Source organism: Gymnoscopelus braueri, assembly GCF_963280865.1.
Source record: "Gymnoscopelus braueri genome assembly, chromosome: 11".
NCBI classification, from domain to species: domain Eukaryota; kingdom Metazoa; phylum Chordata; class Actinopteri; order Myctophiformes; family Myctophidae; genus Gymnoscopelus; species Gymnoscopelus braueri.
In genome coordinates, this window is record NC_137613.1 from 36,227,524 (window position 1) to 36,252,880 (window position 25,357).

Here is a 25,357-nt window from a genome sequence, read left to right on the forward strand (position 1 = left end):
TGAGCTGCACTCCTGCAGGGGAGGCCCCCTCCTGGATGGCAGAGAAAGCGGGCTGGATCCATGAGGATTACCGTCACCAGTCTTTCCTCCGAGGTGGAAAGACTGGTGACGCGAGGTTAGGATTACCAGAGACGGGCATGAAGAAGATCTATTCTAGTTCTACACCTGCACCTGTCCCATTCAGCTCGTTATGGCTTATTAACAGAGGTGGAAGAAAGTAGCCTATACTCATATTTTTTACTCAAGTAAAAGTATCACAGCAATGTAGAAATACTCTGTTGCAAGTAAAAGTTCGGTATTCACAATTTACTTAAGAGTAAAAGTACAAAAGTATTGGCATCAAAATGTACTTAAAGTACCAAAAGTAAAAGTAGGCTACTACTCCTTATGCAGAATGTCCCATTTCGCAAGTTTTCAAATTGAGCAGAAAATAGCCGATAATAACCTCGAAATTTTACTTAAGTACAGTACTTGAGTTTCCACCACTGCTTCACCATGCCCCCACCATGCCCATGCCCCCACGATGCCCCACCATGCCCCCAAGCGCTTCCACGAGACTGTGGAGGGCGCGGTCCAAGATCACGGTGACAAGCATACAGGAAGACGCACACACCCCGTCCCGGCCCTATGGCTTAAATTAATTTAATTTCATAATTGAACGCAACAACAGTAGGCCTACATAGTAGCTACTATGTAGGCCTACATAGTAGCTACTATGTAGGCCTACTGTTGTTGGGTTCAATTATGAATGAACGCAACAATTAAGCTCATAATTGTACTATGGCTATTGTAGGGCGCACAAACACAGCACTCAAGCACGCCACAGCTTGTCAATAAAAAGCTTATGCCGGAGCAGGACTCTTCCGACTTCTAAATAAGTTTACACAGTGGTGTGGTGTAAAGTAAATAAGTATGTATGTAGTTAGTAGTTTACTTTGTAGCTTTTTTATTACAAAACATACAGTAACCGCCACTTCTGAATCTGCCTATATACATTTAGGCCATTTGAAAATAGCCGATCTAGCTCACAATGCCTCTCATAGCAACCATTGTGAGCTTGTAGATCTGCTATTTTCAAAAGATTTGTATACATTTTAATTTGTAGGCCTACATTTGAAAACTTGTGAAAACGGACATTCTGCATAATGAGTATACTTTATACTTTAAGTAGGCCTACATTTTGATACCAATCCTTTTGTACTTTTACTCAAGTAAATGGACTTTTACTTGTAACAGATCTATTTCTACATTGCAGTATTGATACTTTTACTTAAATAAAAAAAAAAATACTTTTTCCACCACTGTAAGTAAGTTTATCACCTGTCTCACAGCACAGCAGCAGGCTTAACCTATAGATCGTTTCAAACGCCTATGTTTTGTTACCTTTTGGAAACAAAATGGGTGTGATCGAATACCTAACATCGCCCTATAGTTTACGCAATATTCATTCACTTTTATGACAGCTCCTTTTTCGGTAGGCTACAGGCTGAGACTGAGTGAATCATAACTTTGGCTCAGTGAGAGAAATCTGAGATGTTTTTTTAAACAGTCCAATCCGGAGCAGACAGTCTGTGAGATGTAGGTAGGGCTTATAATGTGAAGCATGCACACTGACAATTTACAAACACATAAACATTCAACAATAGCCTACGATCTGACCTAGAAAAGGTGCGGATACCTGTGAATATACCCAGCGCAATCGTCCCATTAAGTCAGGTAAGCTTGTTTAGCTTGTTGTTATTTATATCCGAGTTGCAGTTCTAATAACGAAAACAATTAGACTAAAAAGAAACTTGACATGACGAGTCTCTCCGTGGTTTTGTTTTCCTTCCTGCTTTAAATCTCTCCCGATCTGTTCTACATTTTCTGGTAATGATGGGCGTTTATGGACATTCGATGTATCATGGTTTATTATAAAGATCAGTCAAAACGTGTTAGAAGTCACTTAAAGGAATTCCACTACTCACTATTAGCAACATCTTAAAGTTCAAGTAAGTTGTTTCATCTCATGGGCGCAGCCTAGACATGGTTCCAAGACGGTCATCTGTCATGACCGTCATGGATGAACTTCAACATAAAGTTAGCATTTTCTCACTTTTTGGCCCGTACATATGCGCAGATTTCAATTATAAAGTGCTACCCCATGGCCACGGATGTTACAATTATGTACGGGCCCTCAATTGTACCTGTATGTTCCGTATTGTTTAATAAAAAGCATTTTAATCCGATTAATGGCCATAATGTTATAATTAGTTATAATGTATCAGAGTGCAATACACCTTCCAACCGATAGGGTCGCGTTGTTGAAAGCATATGGATAAAATGCGAAGAAAATGGCCAACAATCGGATTAAAATGCTTTTTATTGAACAATACGGAAAGTACGGATATTTTTGAGGAACCGTACATAGTTGAAACATTTGTGGCCATGAGGTATGCCCTTTATATTTGAAATTTGAACGTAAATGAAGATGTACGGGCTAAAAAGAGAAAAAGTGCAAACACTATGTTGAAGTTCATCCATGACTGTTATATAATATAATCAGTCTTGTATCAGGGCTAGGGCGCAGCCTAGCGCAGTCAGATGAGCTGCCGATGGAAAAGTGGTTGTTGATAGCAACTGTAGGCTAGTCCCAGGTAGGCCAAGTTCTACCGAAAAAAAAACTAAAACCAAACAAATGTTTAAAAAGCATACAAAAAAAATCATATTTGTACATTGGCATAATACATGTTGGCTGTTGGCTGTCTGAATCTTATTTTGATTTCAGCCTATATTTTGACCACAACATAAATTTTATTCTATAGGATTATTCAAGTGGGCGATTTTCTGTAGGAAACGTGAAATAGGCCTATGCTTCGCTTGTTTTTATTTATTTTGGTCTATGCCATGGGTGAATTTGTTACATTATTCATGTGTTTTTGTTCACATAAGTGAATCATAATGACATTACATTACAATACAACACCATGACATGACTGAGCACCACTGTTCTGTAACACATTGGTACATGTATCATGTATGGATTGACTGAGCTCTCTCTTCCCTCTGGGCAGACAGCTGTGTAGTGATGGGGGACCTCAAGAAAGGGAAGAAGGCATTTGTCCAGAAGTGTTCTCAGTGTCACACGGTGGATGAGGGGGGGAAACACAAGGTGGGACCCAACCTTTGGGGTCTGTTTGGTAGGAAGACAGGCCAGTCACCGGGCTACTCCTACACACAGGCTAATATTGATAAGGGTAAGTCAGTCACACTGCATGATTGTGTGTGTGTGTGTGTGTGTGTGTGTGTGTGTGTGTGTGTGTGTGTGTGTGTGTGTGTGTGTGTGTGTGTGTGTGTGTGTGTGTGTGTGTGTGTGTGTGTGCGCAGAGAGAGAGAGAGAGACGTTAAGGTCAGTGTTAAGGAGTGTGTTCTTTAAGGCTGGTATTAGCTGCAGGTCTGAACCGGCAGGGTTACGTTGATGAGATTCCTTCCTCCCACATACAGTCTCAGTACAGAAGTGCAATCAAACCTATACTGTCCTACTTATACAATCTGAAAACAAATGGTGCTAAAGCTAAATAGCACAAAAAACGGATATTTGGCTCATAAGGGGAACTTCTTTGATAGCACCTACTGTATATTAAAAGGGCTTTATATCACCTTGGTCAAATGGTGCTACAAGACCCATTAGAGGTGGCTAAACTGAGCTGAAGAAAGAACCTCTAAAGAACCATACAGGGACTTTACAGGTTCTTATGGCGGCGGTGATTTATAGCACCTCAACCAAAGAACCGCTGAAGAACACATTGTGTGTGTGTGTGTGTGTGTGTGTGTGTGTGTGTGTGTGTGTGTGTGGGCGTGGGCGTGGGCGTGGGCGTGTGCGTGTGTGTGTACATTTAGTTAAACACATGGTACATCTGTGTGTAAATAGGACGTTCTTTAAGTCACAAGGCAAGTTTATTTGTACTATATATCACTTCATACACGATGGTAATTCAAAGTGCTTTACATAATGCACCATGTGCATGGGACTCTGACCCCACACACACACACACACACACACACACACACACACACACACACACACACACACACACACACACACACACACACACACACACACACACACACACACACACACACACACACACACCAACTACAATTATTACTAGTAGTACTGCAGCAGCACATGTACAACAACAACAACAACTACTGCATTGCTGCTGTCGTTGATACTATTGCTACTAGTACAACAGCTACTACACTCTTATTAATGATAATGCTGTTGTATGGTGATAGAAAAAGGTTAGGTTGTAGTAGTGATGGTTGTGGTTACAAAAGGAATGCAGTCAAGGGAAATAAGACAAAAGTCCTCATGATCATAATAATGCAAAACCTGTGTATCTCTGTCCCTGAATTCCAGGTATAGTGTGGGGAGAAGACACTTTGATGGTGTATCTTAAGAATCCCAAGAAATACATCCCAGGAACCAAGATGATCTTTTCCGGTCTCAGAAAGAAGAGAGAGCGAACGGACATTATAGCCTATTTAAAGGATGCCACCTCTTAAGCCCGATTCATACTTCGTCATACGATGCTGTCGCATGCCGATAATAGCCGACCTACAAGCTCACAACGCATCACGGATGCAACGCGTTGTGAACTTGTAGGCCGGCCATGTTTGGCCTACGACACTGTTATGCGACAGAGCATAAATTAGGCACACACACACACACACACACACACACACACACACACACACACACACACACACACACACACACACACACACACACACACACACACACACACACACACACACACACACACACACACACACGCACACTTGCACCAATAGACATGGACAAAAACATAAACTTTAGGCATCATACATTTGGGACATAACAGTGGTTCAAGAGGTTAGTCATATTTATTTTTTGTCATGATTTATATTTGTTGATACTGTACGTAAAAACATACTTTTTGTGTGCCTTTGTGCTCACTGCTCTTCTGTTTTGCTGCCATTCCTTTTCTTGTTTTGCGGGGCTGTTTTTAATTAGGAGTTACTTTGTTGCTTGGATATTTTCCACATAGTTCTCAGAACGGGCCTTATAAAATGCTGCAGACTTACTCTGGGTTTTACAAAAACAAAACTGACTAGCTATAGCTAACTGCTGACTTTAGACTGCTAAAACAACTGCTACTGTACATTATAGACTGGTGCTGTATAAGACTACTATAACTATAGACTGCTATACTATAAGTATGGACTGCTATAGCAGGCTGTTAGTGTATGTTGTATGTTTTTTGATTCTCACTCAGTAGGTTGTGACCAAAACATTTTTTGTAAGACATAGTCATTCCATCAGAGACTATCAGACTTGTTCAACGAGACAAACTTGGATGGGGAACATTGTATTGTCTGTACAATACTTTACTTAATGCACTTTTACTTTCACAACCTTTACTTTCACTGGATGGATGCCATGAATGTCTATTGATCTTTTTATTGCTGTTGTACTGTACTGTATATCTAATGTATAGCAAGTTTAGACCTATAAATGCCTCTTATACTGTACATTACTCATCTGTAGCGCTTGGGTCTACAAGAATATTGGCTCCAGGATCAGCTATCGGTTGAAATGGGGAGGTCCTTTTTATGGCATTTTATGTCAAAATAGCTCCAAAGAGACCTTTGTAGGTCATACAGTGAGGTTGAGAGTAAATGTAGAAAGTAACTCTTGCAAATTAGATACATTAATATATTATTTGTATTTGCCACAGCACCGACTGTATTGGTTAGGTTAGGCATGATCTAGTCACTATACTAACGGCTGACACTGGAGCTAATATCCTCTAAGGTTCAAGTACTAAGAGACGCATTATATAACTGTATAGGTCTGAAATCGCTGAACTTACCCTTTGTTTTATACTTTTATACTTATACTTTCTGGTCTGAAATCTTTGCATTGACTTGATAAAGTCAGGGAGACAAGACATAAAAACACACCATGCTTTGAGAGTTTATTTTGAATAATAAATTAACAAATCTTAAGTGTGGCATACGGATGTCAGTAAGGTCAGTCATGCACATGTGGTTGAGATTAGGGCTGCACAATATTAGGAAAACATGCGATATGCGATGTTGAATATTGCGATGACGATATGACTCGCGATAAGTAAACAAATACTAGTTAGTAAAACCAGTCTTTCTGCCTTAGGTGTGCTGCTAAAATAAAACCCAGACAATTCTACTCCTGTGTGCACACACTGAAAAAAGAAGAAAGAGATGGATCATATTTCCATTTCCAACATGCTTTTACTAAAAACATTGAACTTTGCTACAGCGGCTATTGATGATCAATGAATATACCACCAACTTAGCAATACAGTTACAGCTCCGCTTAAAACATTTTTCTTATAATCTAACCAAAAACATCCTTTATATCTGATTGTTGAAATGAATAAAACCAGTTAGATGAAGAATGTCTTCTGCAATATGAATATTGTGCATGTTGATATGACGATACATTGTGATGATGACGATACATTTTCGATATATTGTGCAGCCCTTATTGAGACTAGCATGAACCCTGAAGGACCCTCCCACTCCTAATAATGATGTTTTTGATAACCCTCTTGTTTACATTAAGTTTCAAAATCTAAGATCTGTAGCCTACAGCTGAAGGTACTTGATGAAAGTAGGTCATAAAAGAATGAGGGGGGAAAAAAAAAAGTTGAAAATTATAAATCCGGTTTAAATGTAATCAACTTTGGTCCACCCCAGTCAGTGTGTGTGTGTGTGTGTGTGTGTGTGTGTGTGTGTGTGTGTGTGTGTGTATGTGTGTTCTGTGCAGGTTCTGTGTTGTGTGTACATATGTGTTGTGTTAATAACTGTCCTTCCACCCAGAATCATACCTGAAACTACACCGAACCCATACCTAAACTTAACCATCTTCAAACTACGAAACTATTTTGAACCGTTTGACATCATCATCACTAATGTAATGCCACTACCCAAAGGAAAGCACAGAGGGAACAAGCAGGGTGGGACTCAGGACTGTCATATGAAATATTTGCTAGTAGTAGCAAATGTTACCTGCAGAGATGGAACTTTTTAGAAATACTCTAGTAGATTTACAACCTGTACAATTATTTCAACCAGTATGTTTTTATATTTAGCCTTAATAAAATTCTATTTTCAGACCTGAGAGTGGTGAGTGCAACGGATTTGATCAATTGTTAACTATCGTTAACTTGATATGAGCTTGAGTGAAAGGAAACCACCTATCAACTGCTTTATTTAGACATAGTAAAGTAAATCACACTGTATAGTAGCTTGTGGATGAGATGCAACAGTTCTCGAATCCTTTCCAAAAATCCAAATCCAAAATCTAAAATATAGCTTTGTTAAGAAAAGAATTGCATTATCAATCTTTCCATCTTTATGCGTGTGTTTGTAAGGAGCTAATCTCGCCAACTGCTGGACTGATCATCAACTTAGTACCTCCACACATTTCTTTATTCTTGTTTTAATATTCTACATAAATGCAAATCCTGCATATCTCGAGAACCGTCGGACTGATGGACTTCAAACCTGGCGTGTGTCATATAACAGAGGACAGGAGGGGCATGCAATACATTCCCAACGGGCATTGCCCTAGTTAGTCTATATTTTGGAAGTCAATGGGGCTCGGATCAGGATGACACCTTGCCCAAATTTGGAGTCAGAAACAATTTTATAATTTTAGATGAGGTGTTGTTGGACCAAAACAGAACCCATTCGGTTAAAATATAGATATTTATTTTCTGGGTGCAAACTCATTTCAATGTTAGAATAACAGGAAATCAGGCTTGGTTGTGCCCCTTTATGGTCATTTCCTTGCTTCCTGCTTGCAGGCCTGCCCTCAGGACAGCTCCTATTCAGCTAAACAGCCATCCTGCTGACACATTTTTATTTGCACATTGAAAATCTGTCCTGAGAAATTTGACTGAAACCATTAGACAGCTTACTAGCTTACTTCTTCATTTAACACCTTAATGATGGTGTAAGGATCTTCAATGTGAATAGACGACACTTGTGTCATCTAACAAGACCAGGAGACCTGGTTCTGCCAGACCCAGAATAAATTCCTAGTACGTAACACACCTACAAACCACTTTATAAAGCACTACGTCACGCTAAGCTTGGCCAATCAAAAAGAGGGTCAGGGAGGAAAAACGTTGACCGGGAGGAAAAGAGGGACAGACAAAGCCTCATGTAGGCCGACCCCCTGGGTCTGGCAAAAATTACATTTTAAGACAGTTTGACTGAGACATTGAAAAGAGTCACTGACATATCAACTGGATCCAATAACAGCTTGGCTTTACTTGGATCTCGGACATGTGGCCAGTCTATGACTCCCGTCATCTCTCACGTAATATGACATACTGTATGACTCCATATTTGGGCACGGTTTCAGCCCGATTCAACCACCCGATTTGTCTCTCTGAAAAAGTCTAGTCCAATTTGTGCCCAATTTGGAATCCAAGTCACAAAGGTGACATCCATGATGCTCTGATCGGTGCTACTGGATTTTCAGGCCGCTTTGCGCCCTGAAAATCTAAATGTGAATGGCCTGAAGCATCTGTTATTCGATGACATAAGATATACGGTATGTATATGTTAAATCACATGGAGACCCTGAAATGCTGTAAATCTCTAGGTCTATGGGCAGTTCTATGGGCTCATCAGAACATAAAGCCTCGCGTAGAGATAGAAGAATGACAAAAAGTAGAAAGCCAGTTTGTACCATCCCTCCTTTTGATAGTATGCAAGGATGTCGGCCTTCGTGATGGTTGTGGGGTCATACAGTCCTGGGCCACTCATCACTGGCCTGCTCATGTAGCTCCAGATGTGGTATGCAAGCAGAGGCATGTTGAGGCTGAGGGTGAGCCACTCTGCAGCACAGAAAAACATCACACAGAAGAAGACATGGATGAGGTACTCTGGGAGCACCAGGGGATTTAACATTTTGCAATGGTCTATAGGATTCCTGTGGTCAACCTTCAGCTCATGGAAGAATACAATATGCCAAAAAGCAAAGAAGATTAGGGCTACTATAAGCAATAGAGCAAGCATATAACAACAGACGGTGAATGTGAAGACCATTTTTTCTCCAGCCAGCTTGCTTTGAGATTGTATAGAGATGAGGTATCCGGTGTCAGGTGGCAGGTCAGAATTTGTAAACCCAAATGAAGAACACAGGAACACGAGGCACAAGGATCAGATTAACATCATGGGGAGCATGCAAACGATGAAAGGCACTACTAAACTCTGGCAATGAGTTGATGAGAAACCAGGGTTTAAATACTGCACAGTGACAAGACGATGATGATATGATGATGATGATGATGATGATGATGATGATGATGATGATGATGATGATGATGATGATGATGATGATGATGATGATGATGATGATGATGATGATGACGACATAACCAGAGGAGAGCAGAACCTGCAGCCATGACTGCCAAAGTATGGGGTAACCATAGGACTAGGCACTTGTGAGAATTGGGCCCATTTTTCCAGAGAACTGGGTGGCCACTTAACTGGTACTGGGTTTTGGGGGGAAACTGGGCAATATTTTGGGGTAGAACTGGGCACTATTTTTGGGTTCACCCATGTCCAGACTAGGGGACATGATGAGAGGGTTAACAAGACTTCCCCGTGCATGGACTGACATAGCCAGTAGAGGGCGACATTAGACAAAACATAAAACACGAGCAACTTTGAATATCATGTTCTGATGATACATGCAGTGACCAAAGCAACGTCGACTCTCGGTTCTCCTGACAAATAATATTATTAATAATAATAATAATAATAATAATAATAATGATGATTCAAGCTCACTTAGCCTAGACACCTTGTACAACAAAGATTGTTGATTTGATGTTCTCTTGGGCACAGGGGAAAGGACCTCTGCAACAGTGACGTTATTGAGCCGTGAAGATCAATACAGCGGTCGGTCGATAAACAGATCGTATTGATCAAGCTGAGAGACACAGGATCCGCAGTTGGCCGGTGCAGAGATCAGCACCACAGCGTCGGGAGAAGTCAAAGGTAATAAGGTAGGCTAAAAACGCATGGACATTGTTTCACCCCCTTGACAATAGTGCTAAATCTGCTTTGTATAACCCAGGCAGCTATTTTGAGCAAAAGGTTTGACTGGTACCAAGGGAATTAGAAATGATACAGGTCTGAGAGTCTATGGTTGTGGGTACCGCAGCATCTTTGTACATGTGCACGGGACTGGCACGCACTGGTGGACTGCTGTGTTTTACTTTGTCCTGGTTAAGTGCTTTATTGCCGTCCATGTCCATTTAATGACAATTTTGAGGACAATGTGAATTTGTTAGGCCAGTGGTTTTCACACGTTTTCGTGTCAAGGACCCCCAAATTGATATATATTTGGCCGGGGACCTCCATCTGACAATGTTTTGTGCCAGAGAAACCCAGAAGAGAACATTTTGTGTTAAACATTTTAAACACTTTCAAGATCTTTCTCCCCCCCCCCAAAAAAATAGCAGATGTACAAGCTCCCCTTGTGAGCTTGTAGATTTGCTATTTTTTAATAGTCAACATTTAAATGGATAAAGTGGTTCAAATGATTGTGATGCTGTATTAACACATTTTGATGGGTACCCCCTGGAACCCCCCCAAGGACCCCTGGGGGTCCCCGGACCCCACTCGAGAACCAATGCATTAGGCTACGAGTTGTGTGATATTAACCCCCTAACAAGACCAATGTCTGTGTAGTCTATGCCTGCGTAATAATGATTAATCAATGAATCCTGTGGGTATTGTTGATGATGAAGCTGTTACTGTACACGGCTGGGCTACTATCATGTTTTGACTCCTGGCAAATGCCCCCCTTCTAATTCTGGTACAGGGCACAGCTGAGAGGGGGGTGTTGGCGCACGGCTGTAATTACAGCGGTGGATGCATCGCATCTGCTCTGCTGTGTGTGTGTGTGTGTGTGTGTGTGTGTGTGTGTGTGTGTGTGTGTGTGTGTGTGTGTGTGTGTGTGTGTGTGTGTGCGCGTGTGCGAGTGCGTGTGTGTGTGTGTGTGTGTGTGGAGCTCCAGCAAGTTTATATTGTCCTAAGGAGAGAGATAGGGATAGGGAGAGAGAGGGATAGAGAGACACAGACATACAAACAAACTGACAGACAAGACAGTCGCTTAAGGAGATGAGAGACAGACACGTTCCTCACTCACTGTAGTGTGTGTAGGGCATAAGGAAAGAGGACACCCACCCACCCACCCACCGATCAGTGACTGCATGCTGCACATGCAGCAGCAACAGGGCGAGAGTGAACAGGTTGAGTGACAGCCACTGTGTTTTTGACTAGGAGACAGAATGAAGCAGTTACAGACCGCAGTGACCCTCCACATGTTCCTGTGGTCGGCGTGGGCCTTCTCCCACCCGTCTGTCATGGACACCATCCTCGCTGCTGGCTTAGGTAAGTTCAATTACATTTAAACTCAATTCAGTTAAAGAAAGAACACTGCACACTGTCTTCAAATGCGCGGCTGTTAAATGCAATTACAAATATTTAATGTGAATAGCAACGTTTCGGTCTGTTAGACCTTCATCAGGTTATCTTTAGGAGAACTCAATTCAGTTAAATTAAATGATCATCAATGATGATGATAATGCAAAGATCAGGACAGAAGTTAGGCCTAAATTATCATGGCACTTTTTTACACATAGAAGACCATACTCTTTCATTGCTGTAGGGTGAAGTGTGTGTGTGTGTGTGTGTGTGTGTGTGTGTGTGTGTGTGTGTGTGTGTGTGTGTGTGTGTGTGCGCGCATGTGTGTGAATTACAAATCACTCACACACACACACACACGCACACGCACACGCACGCACACACACACACACACACACACACACACACACACACACACACACACACACACACACACACACACACACACACACACACACACGCGCGCACGCACACACACACGCATGCATGCATGCATGCATGCACACACCTTTTATCTTTGGATGATGGCAGATTAAAGTGATGCGTGTTATGATCTGTCTGTCTGGCAGCTCTCGGGATGGAAGATGATCCTCTGAGGTTTGATCCCTGTTGTCTCATGTCAACTCCTCCACCTCCATTGTTCCCTCCACCTCCGCAGCTATGGAAACGCGGGGATGCTGTAGGCACACACACACACACACACACGCACACGCGCACGCGCACGCACACGCACGCACACACACACACACACACACACACACACACACACACACACACACACACACACACACACACAGGCAAGACATTGTAAGGCTCTACACCATGTGGTTAAAATGTTGGTCATGTTTAATGGACCCATTTCATTTAGGTCCCTACATAACATGACTGTGTGTACATTGTTGTATTTACCCAATACTCTGAACCTTGGCCTGAACTGTGCCCTATTCTATGCCATGAAGTTATTCATTGGAGGTTGTATGCTGTCTGGTTAAAGGGGGAGTACAGCCTGCTGGAACCTGGCATTGTGGTAGAAGTCGTGGAGCAGCAGACGCATACACCGGTGACACCGGGCTGTTCTCCTGGACCACCAGGTCCTGCCGGACCCGAGGGTCCAGAGGTAAGACCCCTCCTCAGGATGAAAGAACAACTTTGGTATATGGACTGATATAATCCAATTTGTTTGATTTCCTTATTATACTCAAGCCATGCATCAATGCACACAATGTAAAAAGACAAAGTGTATGAGATTTAAATTTGAGATGCTGAGAATTTTTTCTTTCACTTTTTGAGTTTTTAATGTGTACCTGCTTTGGATAGTGAAATGATCGTATCTTATTGATTTGATTTGACCCTACATTTATCAGATTATGTAATCCGTATAATATTAGCATCTATAGACGGCAGATATAGGGATATTGTTAAGTGTATCTATAAATGAAAAAAAGTTAAACTGTTTAGCATTGATCTGTCTATAAAAGCTGAGTGCTCAGTGGGGATATGTGAGCTGTGTATAAATTGGGTTTCATTTTTCAGGGTCAGAGCGGATTGCCTGGCATAAGAGGACCGAAAGGGGAGAAGGTTTGTGTGTGTGTGTGCGTTCGTGCAAATGCGTATGTGCGTGCATCTCTCTTCATCCCTCCATCTCTCCCTCTCTCTCTCTCTCTGTGTGCGTGTGTGTGTGTGTGTGTGTGTGTGTGTGTGTGTGTGTGTGTGTGTCTGTGTGTGTGTGTGTGTGTGTGTGTGTGTGTGTGTGTGTGTGTGTGTGTGTGTGTGTGTGTGTGTGTGTGTGTGTGTGTGTGTGACTGTGTGTGTGTGTGTGTGTGTGTGTGTGTGTGTGTGTGTGTGTGTGTGTGTGTGTGTGTGTGTGTGTGTATTTGTGGGCCTCTATCTTGCAATACGCCTCCATGCTATCAGAAAATAAATGATGTTTGTGTCCTTGTCTGTCTTGGCTCTAATGAGCGTGTGTCTCCTCTCTCCTCGTTTGTCCTCCGTCTAGGGAGAAATTGGACGTCCAGGGTTAAAGGTGAGCCACTCTTCCCTTTCTCGCTCCCCTGCTCATCCCTTTTCATCCTCACGCGCTCCATTTAGATTGTCCTTCGTTTAATGGGATCTGGACTATCTCTCTACCCCCCTCCATCCACCATTCACTCACTGCCCGTGGTTCTGCAGCCCCCCCCCTCCCACTCTCTCTTTCTCTTTTTCCTCTCCTTGCTCTACCCCCCCCCCCCCCCCTCCCTTTCGGATGTGTTCTGATTGTTGATGTGATGAACATTTCTACCAAGTCTTGCTAACCATCCTTGACCATCAGTGCACCCGTCTCCTCTCTCACTCCTCCTTTCTACCAGTCTCTTATACCCCTACACTGCAAAATCCTGATGGCTGAAGTGACCCTTACAATATCACTCAGGATTTTGCTCTTTATTACACCCTTCTCGTGTTCCTTCATCATCCTTCTCTCATCTTCGCTCTCCTTTACATTTCTCTTCTGTTGGTCCTCTCTACCGTCCTCTCTTTTGTACGTCTCTGTTCGTCCATTGTTGTGCATGCGTTGTGAGCTTGCAGATCGCCTATTCCTCTCTATGCTTCCTTTCTCTCCTCACCCCCCCCCCCCCCCAAACCCCTCTCCTTTGGCCTAGATCCATTAGCCCTCCCCATGTTACAATGCAGCCCTGCTGATCGGGTCCGTCCAGCACTGCACCACTCTAATCTTCCTAAGTGCTTCAACTCTCCCTGTGATAAATCACTCTCTGCACAGCAGCAAGGGTCTGCTGGCTCTGGAGGCCGCTGCTTCTTTGACAGGGAGCTAAATGAGAGCCTGGAATGGCAGGATCCATGCTACTTCTGCAGGTGGGTGTATCTAGGAGGCTGACTGTGCGGTTAGCGGTTATTGTGCAGCGTATTTGGATCTTCTCATTCCAGCGGGTGGGGATGGGGGAGTCAGAATAGCACCTGTATCCTAAGTCTTCCTTGGCCCTAATCAATCTTAAAGGATGTGATGTTGATGTTGATTAAAGCAATAAGCTCCAACAGGCCATGGTGATTTTAGAACAGCTAAGGGGTGCTGTTAGGCCCGACGTTGAGCGGAGTGCTATGTGAATGCATGGAAGGTCCTGAACGGTAAACATGCTATTAATACTGACACATGGGGTCACAGTTGTGTGTTATAAAGCAGGTGTGTGTTTATAAACGGCTTCGAACGCAGCTCAGCCAACTATATTCAAGGGTCTGAAGTGCCGGAACTATCAGTTTTATAATAGACGGTCACGGGAGATGACATTGACATTTATTTGACATTGTATTACAGAAGGATACATTAATGTTGATTAGAAATTGTATTACAGGAGTTAAGATTGACATTTGATTAGATATCGTAATACGGGAGGTAAAATTGACTGTGATTAGAAATTGTATTACAGGAGGTAAGATTGACTTTGATTAGACATTGTATTACAGGAGGTGATATTGACATTGATTAGACATTGTTGGTGTGTAATGTATGCAAGAGGAGATTGGCCAGTGTAGACAGTTGCTGCACAAAGGAAGAGTGGTTTTGTGATGCCAGCATTCATTGCTAAGACCTCAGTCTGGAGGTGCCATGAGCCTAACGCAAGCAAATATCTGCCATGGCAGGTGCCCACTTGACAAACATGGTACTCACCATCCTCCACTGACATCTAAACAAGGTTTTTACATACCTGTAGATGCTCATGTTACATTTAACAGCACAATGGATAGTAACTAACATGACATCCTGTGTAGTGGTAAATTGCGTGGCTTCTCATTGGCTACTGTGTCGCTGTAGGGTCGCACCGGAGCACCAGGTCTCCCAGGGAAACAAGGACTGCCGGGATGGCCCGGACCAGAAGGACCCAAAGTGAGTTTTTATTTATTTATAAAATTATATTATGTATACTTAAATCCAGTTTATTATTAAGACAGGAAGCAGCCATTTTTGCTATAAAGCTTTAGAAAATTCAGTATATTTCTGTGAAAAATAGGGATGCTAATTCACAGACACAGGAAGAGGGAGATGGGGGGATTACTTGTGTGGCACTTCATTTAATTTCATGTATTTACTTTATTCAGGGAGACAAAGGAGACCCAGGACTCATGGGATTACCTGGGTTGAGGGGACCACCAGGGACAAAGGTTAGTAATTTATATAAAACACACACACACACACACACACACATGCACGCACGCATGCACGCACATACAAGTCTAAACAGTCACTAAAGTACTGTACATAGATTCATATACCATGCTCTCGATACCTCACTGTTTTAATGATTGTTCGACTGACATATATTTTGTTTTGTCATTGTCAGGGTTTGACCGGCTACAAAGGAGATAAAGTAAGCTTATGATGGTATGGCGTGTTAAGTCATAATGTCACTACTTTATTAACCTTTGTTTGACCTTTCAATCCCTTTCCACTCTTTATTCTTGAAAGGGAGGGCGGGGTGACCTCGGACTACCGGGACCAAAGGGGGATAAGGTTGGTAGAGATAACAGTGTTCTTCTGTAAAAGTAGTGAAAGTTCATTGGAAAATTCCTGGATTCTAACTCTCCCTCTCTCTCTCTCTCTCTCTCTCTCTCTCTCTCTCTCTCTCTCTCTCTCTCTCTCTCTCTCTCTCTCTCTCTCCTTTATTCAGGGGTCCATTGGTCTTCCTGGGATGCTTGGACAGAAGGTAGTCAATTCATGTAATTGTTTTGAATGAACTCTAAAACCAGTATCTGTGTTGTAATTGATAATGTAGTGTAATTCATATATCATGTCATTTCATGTACAGTAATTGATATTGATTAGTTAATGAGGGAATCTCACCGCTTCTCATCTTCTCCCAGGGTGAGATGGGACCAAAGGGAGAGGGAGGAGTCTCGGGAAAGAGAGGGCCAACTGGACGACCGGGAAAAAGAGGCAAACAGGTGAATGCTTGTGTGTGTGTGTGTGTGTGTGTGGGTGTGTGCGCAGAGGTAGGTTGGGGGTGGGTGTATCTGTTTCCCGTTTTTTTTACATTTCACACAGATCCTGGCGTGGCCCTCTTTCACCCACTGGCATCAATTAAACCCAAACTGACCACTAAACGGCTACTGAGTAGAGCAGACTGCCAAGCAGGCTAATTCAGTCGCACAGCCTTTTGACTTCCTGCGCTAACTATAGACCTCCACAGGGGAAGAGGGCTCTCCCAGGGTCTTAGATCCTCTAAGAATACACACACACACACACATTTCACACACAAACACACCCTACTAGAGTATCCCAGGTATGCACAAGTGGCAGTACCATATAGGTCACCTTCTCTGTGTGTATGTGTATGTGTATGTGTATGTGTATGTGTGTGTGTGTGTGTGTGTGTGCGTGTGCGTGCGTGTGTTTTGTTGTCTGGTTGTACAGGGCACAAAAGGCCACACTGGATCGACAGGGGCCATGGGTCCCACTGGACAAGCAGGGCCCACTGGCCACCCTGGGCCCCCTGGTCAACCTGCCTCAGGTAACACACACATTTTAATTCTTTATTTGAATCCACAAATTACACACACACGCACACACACAGACACGCACACACACAGACACGCACGCACGCACGCACGCACGCACGCACGCACGCACGCACGCACGCACGCACGCGCACACACACACACACACACACACACACAGACACACACACTAGGGGTGTGCTGATATATCGTCCCGCGATATATCGCGATACGTTTTCGTGACGATATGTATCGTTTTTTTTATTTTTTTATTTTTTTTATACAATAATAATAATAATCAGGCATGCAAACAGCCCGAGGTGAAAAGGGTGACAACATGTTGTTTTTTTCGGGTCAGGTGTCACACTATTGCCCTATTTGGATTCAAAACGGCTATTGTAGCTGAAAAGCTACAAGTTTGCGTCTGAATAATGCAAAAACAGAATTATTTGTTTGCATTTTTTCTCCCCCATATATTTTCATAATAAAAAAGTGCGTATCGTATCGTATCGAAATCGTATCGAAGTTGTGAGCCAAATATCGTATCGTATCGTTTGGTGAAATTAGTGTATCGGCACACCCCTAACACACACACACACACACACACACACACACACACACACACACACACACACACACACACACACACACACACACACACACAAACACAAACACACACATAGACATGCAGCTGCAAACCCTAGAGATGTTCCACATTGATACTCAGGCCCCTATTCCAGGTTTAATTTGAACAAACCACTAATTACGGAATTAGGACTAGGCAAGAGGTGTTTCCCCGCAAAATTCTGTATTCTGTGGCACCCCCCTCACCCGCCAAACACCTGAGCTACCCGTTACATTATGCATAGGTGTGGTTTGGGCGTTACAATGATAAAACCAATCACCGTGCCAGAAGCCATTTAAGAGAAGACTGCGCTAGCCGTCATCCCCGATCCAATATATGCTCTAGCCTATCTCCCTGTCTGCACTGTTGCCTGGTCTGATAATTATGACCACATTGGGCTTGTTTTCCTTCTTTATTTTTATTTTATCCAAATAAAAATTTATATTAATTTGTAGCCTATTGTGTTCACAATAAGCAACTTGTCATATTAGTCAGATCCCCAAGAGTATATGAAAGCCATTTAAAATAGTTATATATTCTTACACAGCTGATGCCAAATAATTAATCAACAGGGCAGCGCAACGCAAAAGTAGGTCAAATCAATCAGCTGTCTTGTCATGACGGCAGCAGCAGAGAGCCCCCTTTAAAGTTTAAACCATAACATGACATATAGAATGGATCTTCAGACTATTGAGCTTTCTTCATGTCTTTTTCACCTCAAAGTAAATGTTGGATTATTTCTTCAAATGAGAGCACAGGCAGCGGGCAGTAGAAGGTAACATTGCCCTATTTGCGCCAAGCTGTTTTTTAAATAAAATATAGACTGTTGGAATAGGGTAGAATGACTCCTGTTCTTAACGAATTACCAAGATTTAATGAGAAATAAGGCTTCTTTAGAAAAATGACTGACGGGCTGGGCTGGGCCTAATTTGTCAATTATTAGTCGAGCCGGGCTGAAATATTTAGGGGATATGAAAGCTCTAGTTAGTAGTTTGAAGTGCTCATGTGGCCTTATAGTTGCTTCTTTTTGTTTTCATAGACCTGCGGTTGCTTATTTCTCGCCAAGGCTGGCAACACGGCTCATGGTCCAACACACAAAGCCATTGCAGTGTCTGTGTGCACTTGGCGGGTGGTTTTAGAAACCGGCGGGTGGTTTTAGAATCCACTATCCCCCCCCCAAAAGCCGTACCCATGTGTGTCTGCAGAATGGCAATGTGGGGGATATAGCAACAACACGCCCACGGGCACACCTCCATGCGCAAATAACGGCGTCGGCATAATGGTGACGGGTAGAGCAGGTGCTAGAATAACATATTGGGGCGGCGCAGCTCCATTATCAGTATTTAACGTGGTTTAGGGGGGGGGGGAAGTGCTTTAGAATAGGGCCCTCAGTCTGTTATTATAGTTCCTAATATACCGTAATATCAACTATCAGGTGATCATCTAACATTACAGCGTGTTTGTGTTGTGTGGTGTGCCCTGCAGGTCTTTACCTGGTTGGGGAGAAGGGAGAGAAGGGTATGTCGGGACCCCCTGGACGCTGTGACTGTGAGTTCATTCCTGGGGCGAGTAACGCCCCCTACGGAAGCATTACTCAACGGGCTAACAGCAACAAAGTGCCTGCAGTAAGACCTCATCCACACAAAACACTAAAGATTATACACATTACTAACTAACACGTCGTTGCTGTCAGGCTGAATCCTTGTATCTCTTTAGTTTAAAACCTTTAATTCCCATCCAAGCGGACCAGATTTGGATTTTGAGTGTTAAAGATATTATTTGATTAATCAAACTTATATTTCTTATTCACGTAATGTTGGCTGAGATTATTCTATTATCACAGATCGGAATTTAAATGTAATACCAATCCTGTTTTTTGGTTTTGAACTACCCAGAATCCAAATCTGATCCACTCAAATAGGGATTAAAAGTTTTGAACAGGGCATTCATCATGGCCCGAGTTTGGATACTGATGTTGACAACAGAAAATAGCATTCGATCAACACTTTGACTAAATTATCATTACTGTCAACAAGCAAGCTTATCACCCTCTTGGTCCTTTTATCACCCCCCCCTGCCCATGAGAGTAAAGCCGGGCATTTGATAGATACAGCCTAGCTTGGATATAAATGTAGACTGTGTTTATATATTTGGCACCCTAGGTATTGTCCATAGATTAGTCACGGGGGAGTTTTAAGATTTTTTCACCAGCAATTGCTTGTTAATTTTTACTTTTCTTTTGCATAATGTGAACCTATATACAAGTGTTAAAATGTGTGTGTGTGTGTGTGTGTGTGTGTGTGTGTGTGTGTGTGTGTGTGTGTGTGTGTGTGTGTGTGTGTGTGTGTGTGTGTGTGTGTGTGTGTGTGTGTGTGTGTGTAGATTTTTGTGGTGAACAGCGAGGAGGAGTTGGACCAGCTGCAAACAGACAATGCCATTGCATTCAGAAAGGACCAGCGGTCCCTTTACTTCAAAGATAAAGATGGATGGAAGCCCATACAGGTACTGGAACGACTGTACTACACCAACCAATCAAACCACATCAAATCCAAACAATTAGCTGCATTGTGCTGAGCTCATTAGCTGTGGTGGTACAGCTTTAAACTGGTTTTATGTTCATTGTTCTTAATGTGAAGTACTTTGAGCTTTATGTATGAAAAGTTTATTATTATTTATTATTATTATTATTATGAACCAAACATTAACAACTGAATCATACTTGTTCTGTAAACCATACAGCACTAGTGCACATTAACACTATTGCTGGCAGCTGGTATCCAGTACTACATTCTTTAATCACAGTGTTGTACTTAATGCAGTATTCAGTGCACTTTAGTATTCAGTACAATATCATGAATAGATTCTATAAATACATACTGCATACTAACAGTCATCACATTTTGTTGTCTAGTTTGTCGACTCTAGATTGAGTAGATTCATATTTCCATATTTATGGTTCCTGTGCTGAAACTAGAGAGTAACTGCCAATGTCAAATTCCTTATACTGTAAGAACAATACAATTGATTGTAATTCTAGCACCACTGTAATCACCCCAGTTATCAAACCACAAGATATCCAGTAAATCACTGCTTGTCTTCTGTTAACGTAGCCATTCCAGCCATTCCAGTCCACCGAGAAGGTTCCAGAGAGAGTGGGTGTGTGTGGGGACGGGAAGGTCCAGGCCCAGCATGGAGAAGAGTGCGATGACGGCAACAAGATTGTTACAGATGCTTGTCTCAGTGAGTTCCAGATCTCACACACACACACACAGACACACATATGCACGCACGCATGCATTCATGCAGCAAAACCTATGCAGAATAGGTTTGTGTGGGTATTTAGAAATCCTGAAGGTATGATTTAGACAGCTTAAGACAGATGATACAGACATGTAATCATGAAAATATTGACACATACAACTTTATCTTGAGATGACATCTTACAGCCATATGATTTTATTCAACTGTCTGTCTGCCACCACCCACACGTCATCACCATTCAGCCCACTGATGTGTCGGTATCCACCATGGCAGCAAGTCTCATTTGGTCCTCCAGCAAGGCATGCCGAATCTATCAAAGGACACTTATTTCCTATCTTTTAATTATTCTATGGACCATACGCATTCAAACCCAGCCAGACTTGTCTAAAGCCAATCGCATTTTAGACACATCATTGTAGGCTAGACAATGTCATACTGCACATGCTACAAGGACTTCTATCACCAAAAGGTCAGCATTTCTGTTTATTTTGTTTGTCATTGTCAGGGACTGGTGTTGTTAGGACCAAAATGCAGGAACTCAACTTAAAACAAGGAACTCAGGAGACTGAATAACACTCGACGAAGACTTCACTTGATAAATGTAGAATCAGATAAACATTACAACTGAGAACTAAGATACACGACACAACTACAACATACAGAGACTGACACACACTTAAAAATCAACTTGCACACAGTTTTTATTGTCTCTAGGCTTGTCAGCCAGACCAGACTCAGCTGGCAACCACAGGTGAGTTCACTCATGGCAATCAGGGAGCGCAGCAGGAGAGAACTCAGGGCAAATGGGCATGGGGAAGGCCACAGGAGAAAGCTCATAGACCATATTCACACGGCGGCCATGTTTCTATGAAGTCAATGAAAGTAGCCACCCCGGGTGGCGGCACTTTCAATGTTAAATTCCAATATGGCCGCCGTGTGAATATGGTCTATGGACAAACCGGAGAAGGGAATGGGAGGGGCAGAGGCCCTGACCATGACAGTCATATATCACATACCCAGTGGTGTGTTCTAGGTTCTTTCGGAGGGCATACTATAATTATTCCTTCCCACCAGCATGGCACGAGCACACGCACATGCGCGCGGTGCGCGCGCGGTCGCCGAATGAAATAACCACTCTATTTGTTAAGTAGTTAATGTGTCAATTACTTCAAAACTCCAACGGCCATCGGTCATTATCACCTCAAGACAATAATCACACATAAGGGCCCGTACAAAGTCACCGTAAGCCTTCACCTCAGATGCCACATTATCACATGAAAACGGCTATTTGAACTGAAGTCTACATTCTTGCTGCCCCCAGCCCCTCCTCCTGCGTATCAGATACGCTTTCTCTGACGTTTTTTGGATGGCTACGCTTGGCCACGAAAATGTTCTGCAGGTCACACTACGTATGTAGCGTAACACGGTAGAACACACCACTGTGTATACCTTATCTAAACTGTTTATGTCAGGAATACACAGTATTATGGTACAAAAAAGGGATACCACTCAAGCCTACTGCAGACCTTTCATATTTCTGCTGAGATTGTGATGTCTCATGGCATAGAGTAGAAGGACTAAGCACAGCGAGACCCTGACCACATCTTCATTAATCTTGCCCTTTGTGTCAACCTGTCTCACACTCTACCTCTCAACTCAATTAAATTAGCAGAAAGAAATGCTGCATTGGCACCAACGTAAGTTGCAGGAGTGCCAAGGCAATTAGTAATGTCTCTCATCCCTCTGGTCTCTTTATCTCCTTCCCTCTATCCATCCAGACTGTAAATGGGCGTTCTGTGGAGATGGCTATAGGCACGCCGGCATGGAAGAGTGCGATGGCAAGGACTTTGGTTACCAGACCTGCAAATCATATCTACCTGGGTGCGTGCACTGTCTTTCACACAATGAAAACATACACACGTACACAAGCATGTGCACGTGTATTCATACACATAAACACCTGAAAATGTAGTAATCAGAAGGTTGCCAGTTTCCCCCCGGGCACACCCAGTCTGTGTCAAAGGGTGCGTTCAAAACATATAGCACTGAGCGCACTGGCCAATTCAAACTAATAGGCGAGTGCGCTCCCGGTGCGCATTTCCGAACGCACCCAAAGTGTCCCTGAGTCAAAGTGTCTCTGAGCAAGACACTTAACCAACTGCTCCTCGGGTGCAATATTAAATGGCACTTGCCCACTGCTTCTTATAGTCAGGATGGGTTAAATGCAATTCAATTTCATTTCAATTCAATTTTATTATAATGCCAAAACACAGCAAGTTGTCTTAAGACACTTGAAATATAGAGCAGAGACCTGACATACTTAATGTATGTGCAAATAAATGTTCAGTGACAAACACCCTAAAACAACTAAAGGGGACTAAATTATTATTACATACATACATATTGTACATACATACATACATACATACATACATACATACATACATACATACATACATACATACATACATACATACATACATACATACATACAGCATGCATACATACATACATACATACATACATACATACATACATACATACATACATACATACATACATACATACATACATACATACATACATACATACATACATACATACATACATACATACAGCATGCATACATACATACATACATACTGACAAACCCTTCTTGATGGCTTGCCCCTTAATCGCCATGCCATAATAATACACACATACATTCAAATGAGTAAGGTAAATGACTGTGTCTGTGTTATTCAGGTCCTTTGGCCAGCTCCGATGCACAGACTCTTGCCTCATCGACTCCACTGGTTGCAAGTACTATACCTGAGCCCAGGAAGACAATGGCAGTTACACAAGCTGCGTGTCCAATCCTTGTTCTTGGGCAGGTTTACTGCTTAAGGTGTGTGCTGAAGCTCACCCAAAAAGAAAAACATAACTGATGGACTGTTAAAAGGAATCTCCTGTGTTCTGAGCCACGAATAATCACGGGAATGAACTTTGAGTGACACCTGTGGAGGCTGAACCCCTCTACTGGGCTCAGGAAATGAATTTATGCTAATTTATCTGCTGCTGTACTCATGGCTGCAGAACTGTTAGCCATGGCCAATAACTATGGGCTATGAAATACCGGTTGTACTGCACTAACTGTGATGTCTATGACTTGCTGACTGTTACTTCAGAAATATACTGTGTTCCTCATAACTCCATTGTAGTGAGAAGGAAACTTAAAGTGGCTCATTTCCAAAGAGGCTGTGATATTTATTATGCAAATCAGAAGTTTGTAAATGTTTATTTCTGTGTGATGTATTATTCAAATGTATGATGGTGTATTTATGACGGCAATAAAATAGAGATAAAATAGCATGTGAATAATGTGCTGGTGCGCAGCAAACTGCTTTCGATTGTTGCCTATGCCTGGGATACTTTAAGATTTGCTTCTCTGCAGTGTGGCTTGTTGTGTTAGCCAGTTGTGTGTATATCTTGTGAACTGAATGTTGTAAATCTCCAGTAGCAGCCAGAATTAAATGCATGTTTTATTGGTAGCATTGCAAAACAAAATATAGCATTTGTGATTGTTGCAGTAGCATGAAGATCAATTCCTGTCCATTTAAACACTAAGGCAGCTGCTTCATACTGTAAAACCAGTTAGGTGGTAATCTGTTTTTAACTCCATATATGACTTAAGATAGTTTCAGCTGACTGATCGATCCTAATAAAGATTTCATTTGAAAAGTAACACCTCTCTGTATTCATTGGATCACTGGTTCTCAGCATCTATGAGTTCCAGGGGATCTCCAGCTAAATGTTTGATAGTAAAATACCATCCATTTGTACACTCTCAGAGTTAAATTAACATTTTACAAGTTGGGGTCTCCAAAACGGGGGGGGGGGGGGTCAAAATGGGGGTCGGTGGCCTAATGCATAGAGGCCTATCAAACTGGGGGTCCTTGAAATGATAAAGGAATCACTGCAGTGGATGAAGTGGGAGGGGTGAGAGGCGCGGCATGAGGAAGAATGTAGCCAATCATTGGAGAACTTCCTGCAACAACTTGTAGGATGAGACGCAGTGTTGCCATGTCCGCTTATTATAAGCGACTTGGGGCTTGTTTTTCTGTAAAGTTGCTTTAGTTGTAAATATTGGTAGTTGCGTTTTTTTGGGCTTGTTTCTGAAGTGTAGTAGTTGCTTATTTGGGCTTTTTTCCAATGGGTTTCTTTTTTTTTATTATGGTTGAAACCAGTGGTTCTCAAACATTTTCTGTCAGGGACCCCCAAATTAATATGTATTTGTCCGTGGAGGACCACCATCTGAAAATATTTTGTTCCAGGGACCCCCATATACCAGATTTGTGTATTGTGTTGTTAGAATAATGTTTCAAAAATATTCCACATTTAGCATTTTTTCAAGATTTTTTTTTTATAATAGCGACGCGTTGTGAGCTTAGATCGGCTATTTTCAAATAGCCGATGCATATAGGCTTAAAG

General features: G+C 42.4%; 3 protein-coding genes across 4 annotated transcripts; 2 read left to right on the plus strand and 1 right to left on the minus strand.

The window, feature by feature from the left end:
- Positions 1-1,570: 1,570 nt before the first annotated feature.
- LOC308095801 (cytochrome c-like) lies at positions 1,571-4,807 on the plus strand. Of its 2 annotated transcripts, none has more exons than XM_080442871.1 (3): positions 1,571-1,716; positions 3,054-3,236; positions 4,403-4,807. In XM_080442871.1, exons 2-3 carry the CDS (start codon positions 3,068-3,070, stop codon positions 4,546-4,548), a joined length of 315 nt encoding a protein of 104 aa, XP_080298997.1. In that variant the 5' UTR covers positions 1,571-1,716; positions 3,054-3,067; the 3' UTR covers positions 4,549-4,807. The 2 variants fall into 2 exon arrangements, with proteins under 2 accessions (XP_080298997.1, XP_080298998.1); XM_080442872.1 differs by having other exon boundaries at positions 1,579-1,716; positions 3,058-3,236.
- Positions 4,808-8,697: 3,890 nt separating this feature from the next.
- LOC308095606 (protein cornichon homolog 1-like) lies at positions 8,698-9,129 on the minus strand (the record flags this gene model as incomplete). Its single annotated transcript, XM_080442657.1, has 1 exon — positions 8,698-9,129. One exon carries the CDS (start codon positions 9,127-9,129, stop codon positions 8,698-8,700), a length of 432 nt encoding a protein of 143 aa, XP_080298783.1.
- Positions 9,130-11,380: 2,251 nt separating this feature from the next.
- LOC308095425 (uncharacterized protein) lies at positions 11,381-24,532 on the plus strand. The gene is made up of 17 exons (XM_080442484.1): positions 11,381-11,487; positions 12,090-12,199; positions 12,515-12,637; positions 13,054-13,098; positions 13,517-13,543; positions 15,323-15,394; positions 15,607-15,669; positions 15,849-15,875; positions 15,974-16,018; positions 16,176-16,211; positions 16,369-16,449; positions 16,919-17,015; positions 19,112-19,251; positions 20,009-20,128; positions 20,737-20,866; positions 22,666-22,768; positions 23,633-24,532. Exons 1-17 carry the CDS (start codon positions 11,385-11,387, stop codon positions 23,700-23,702), a joined length of 1,392 nt encoding a protein of 463 aa, XP_080298610.1. The 5' UTR covers positions 11,381-11,384; the 3' UTR covers positions 23,703-24,532.
- The last annotated feature ends 825 nt before the right edge of the window (positions 24,533-25,357 follow it).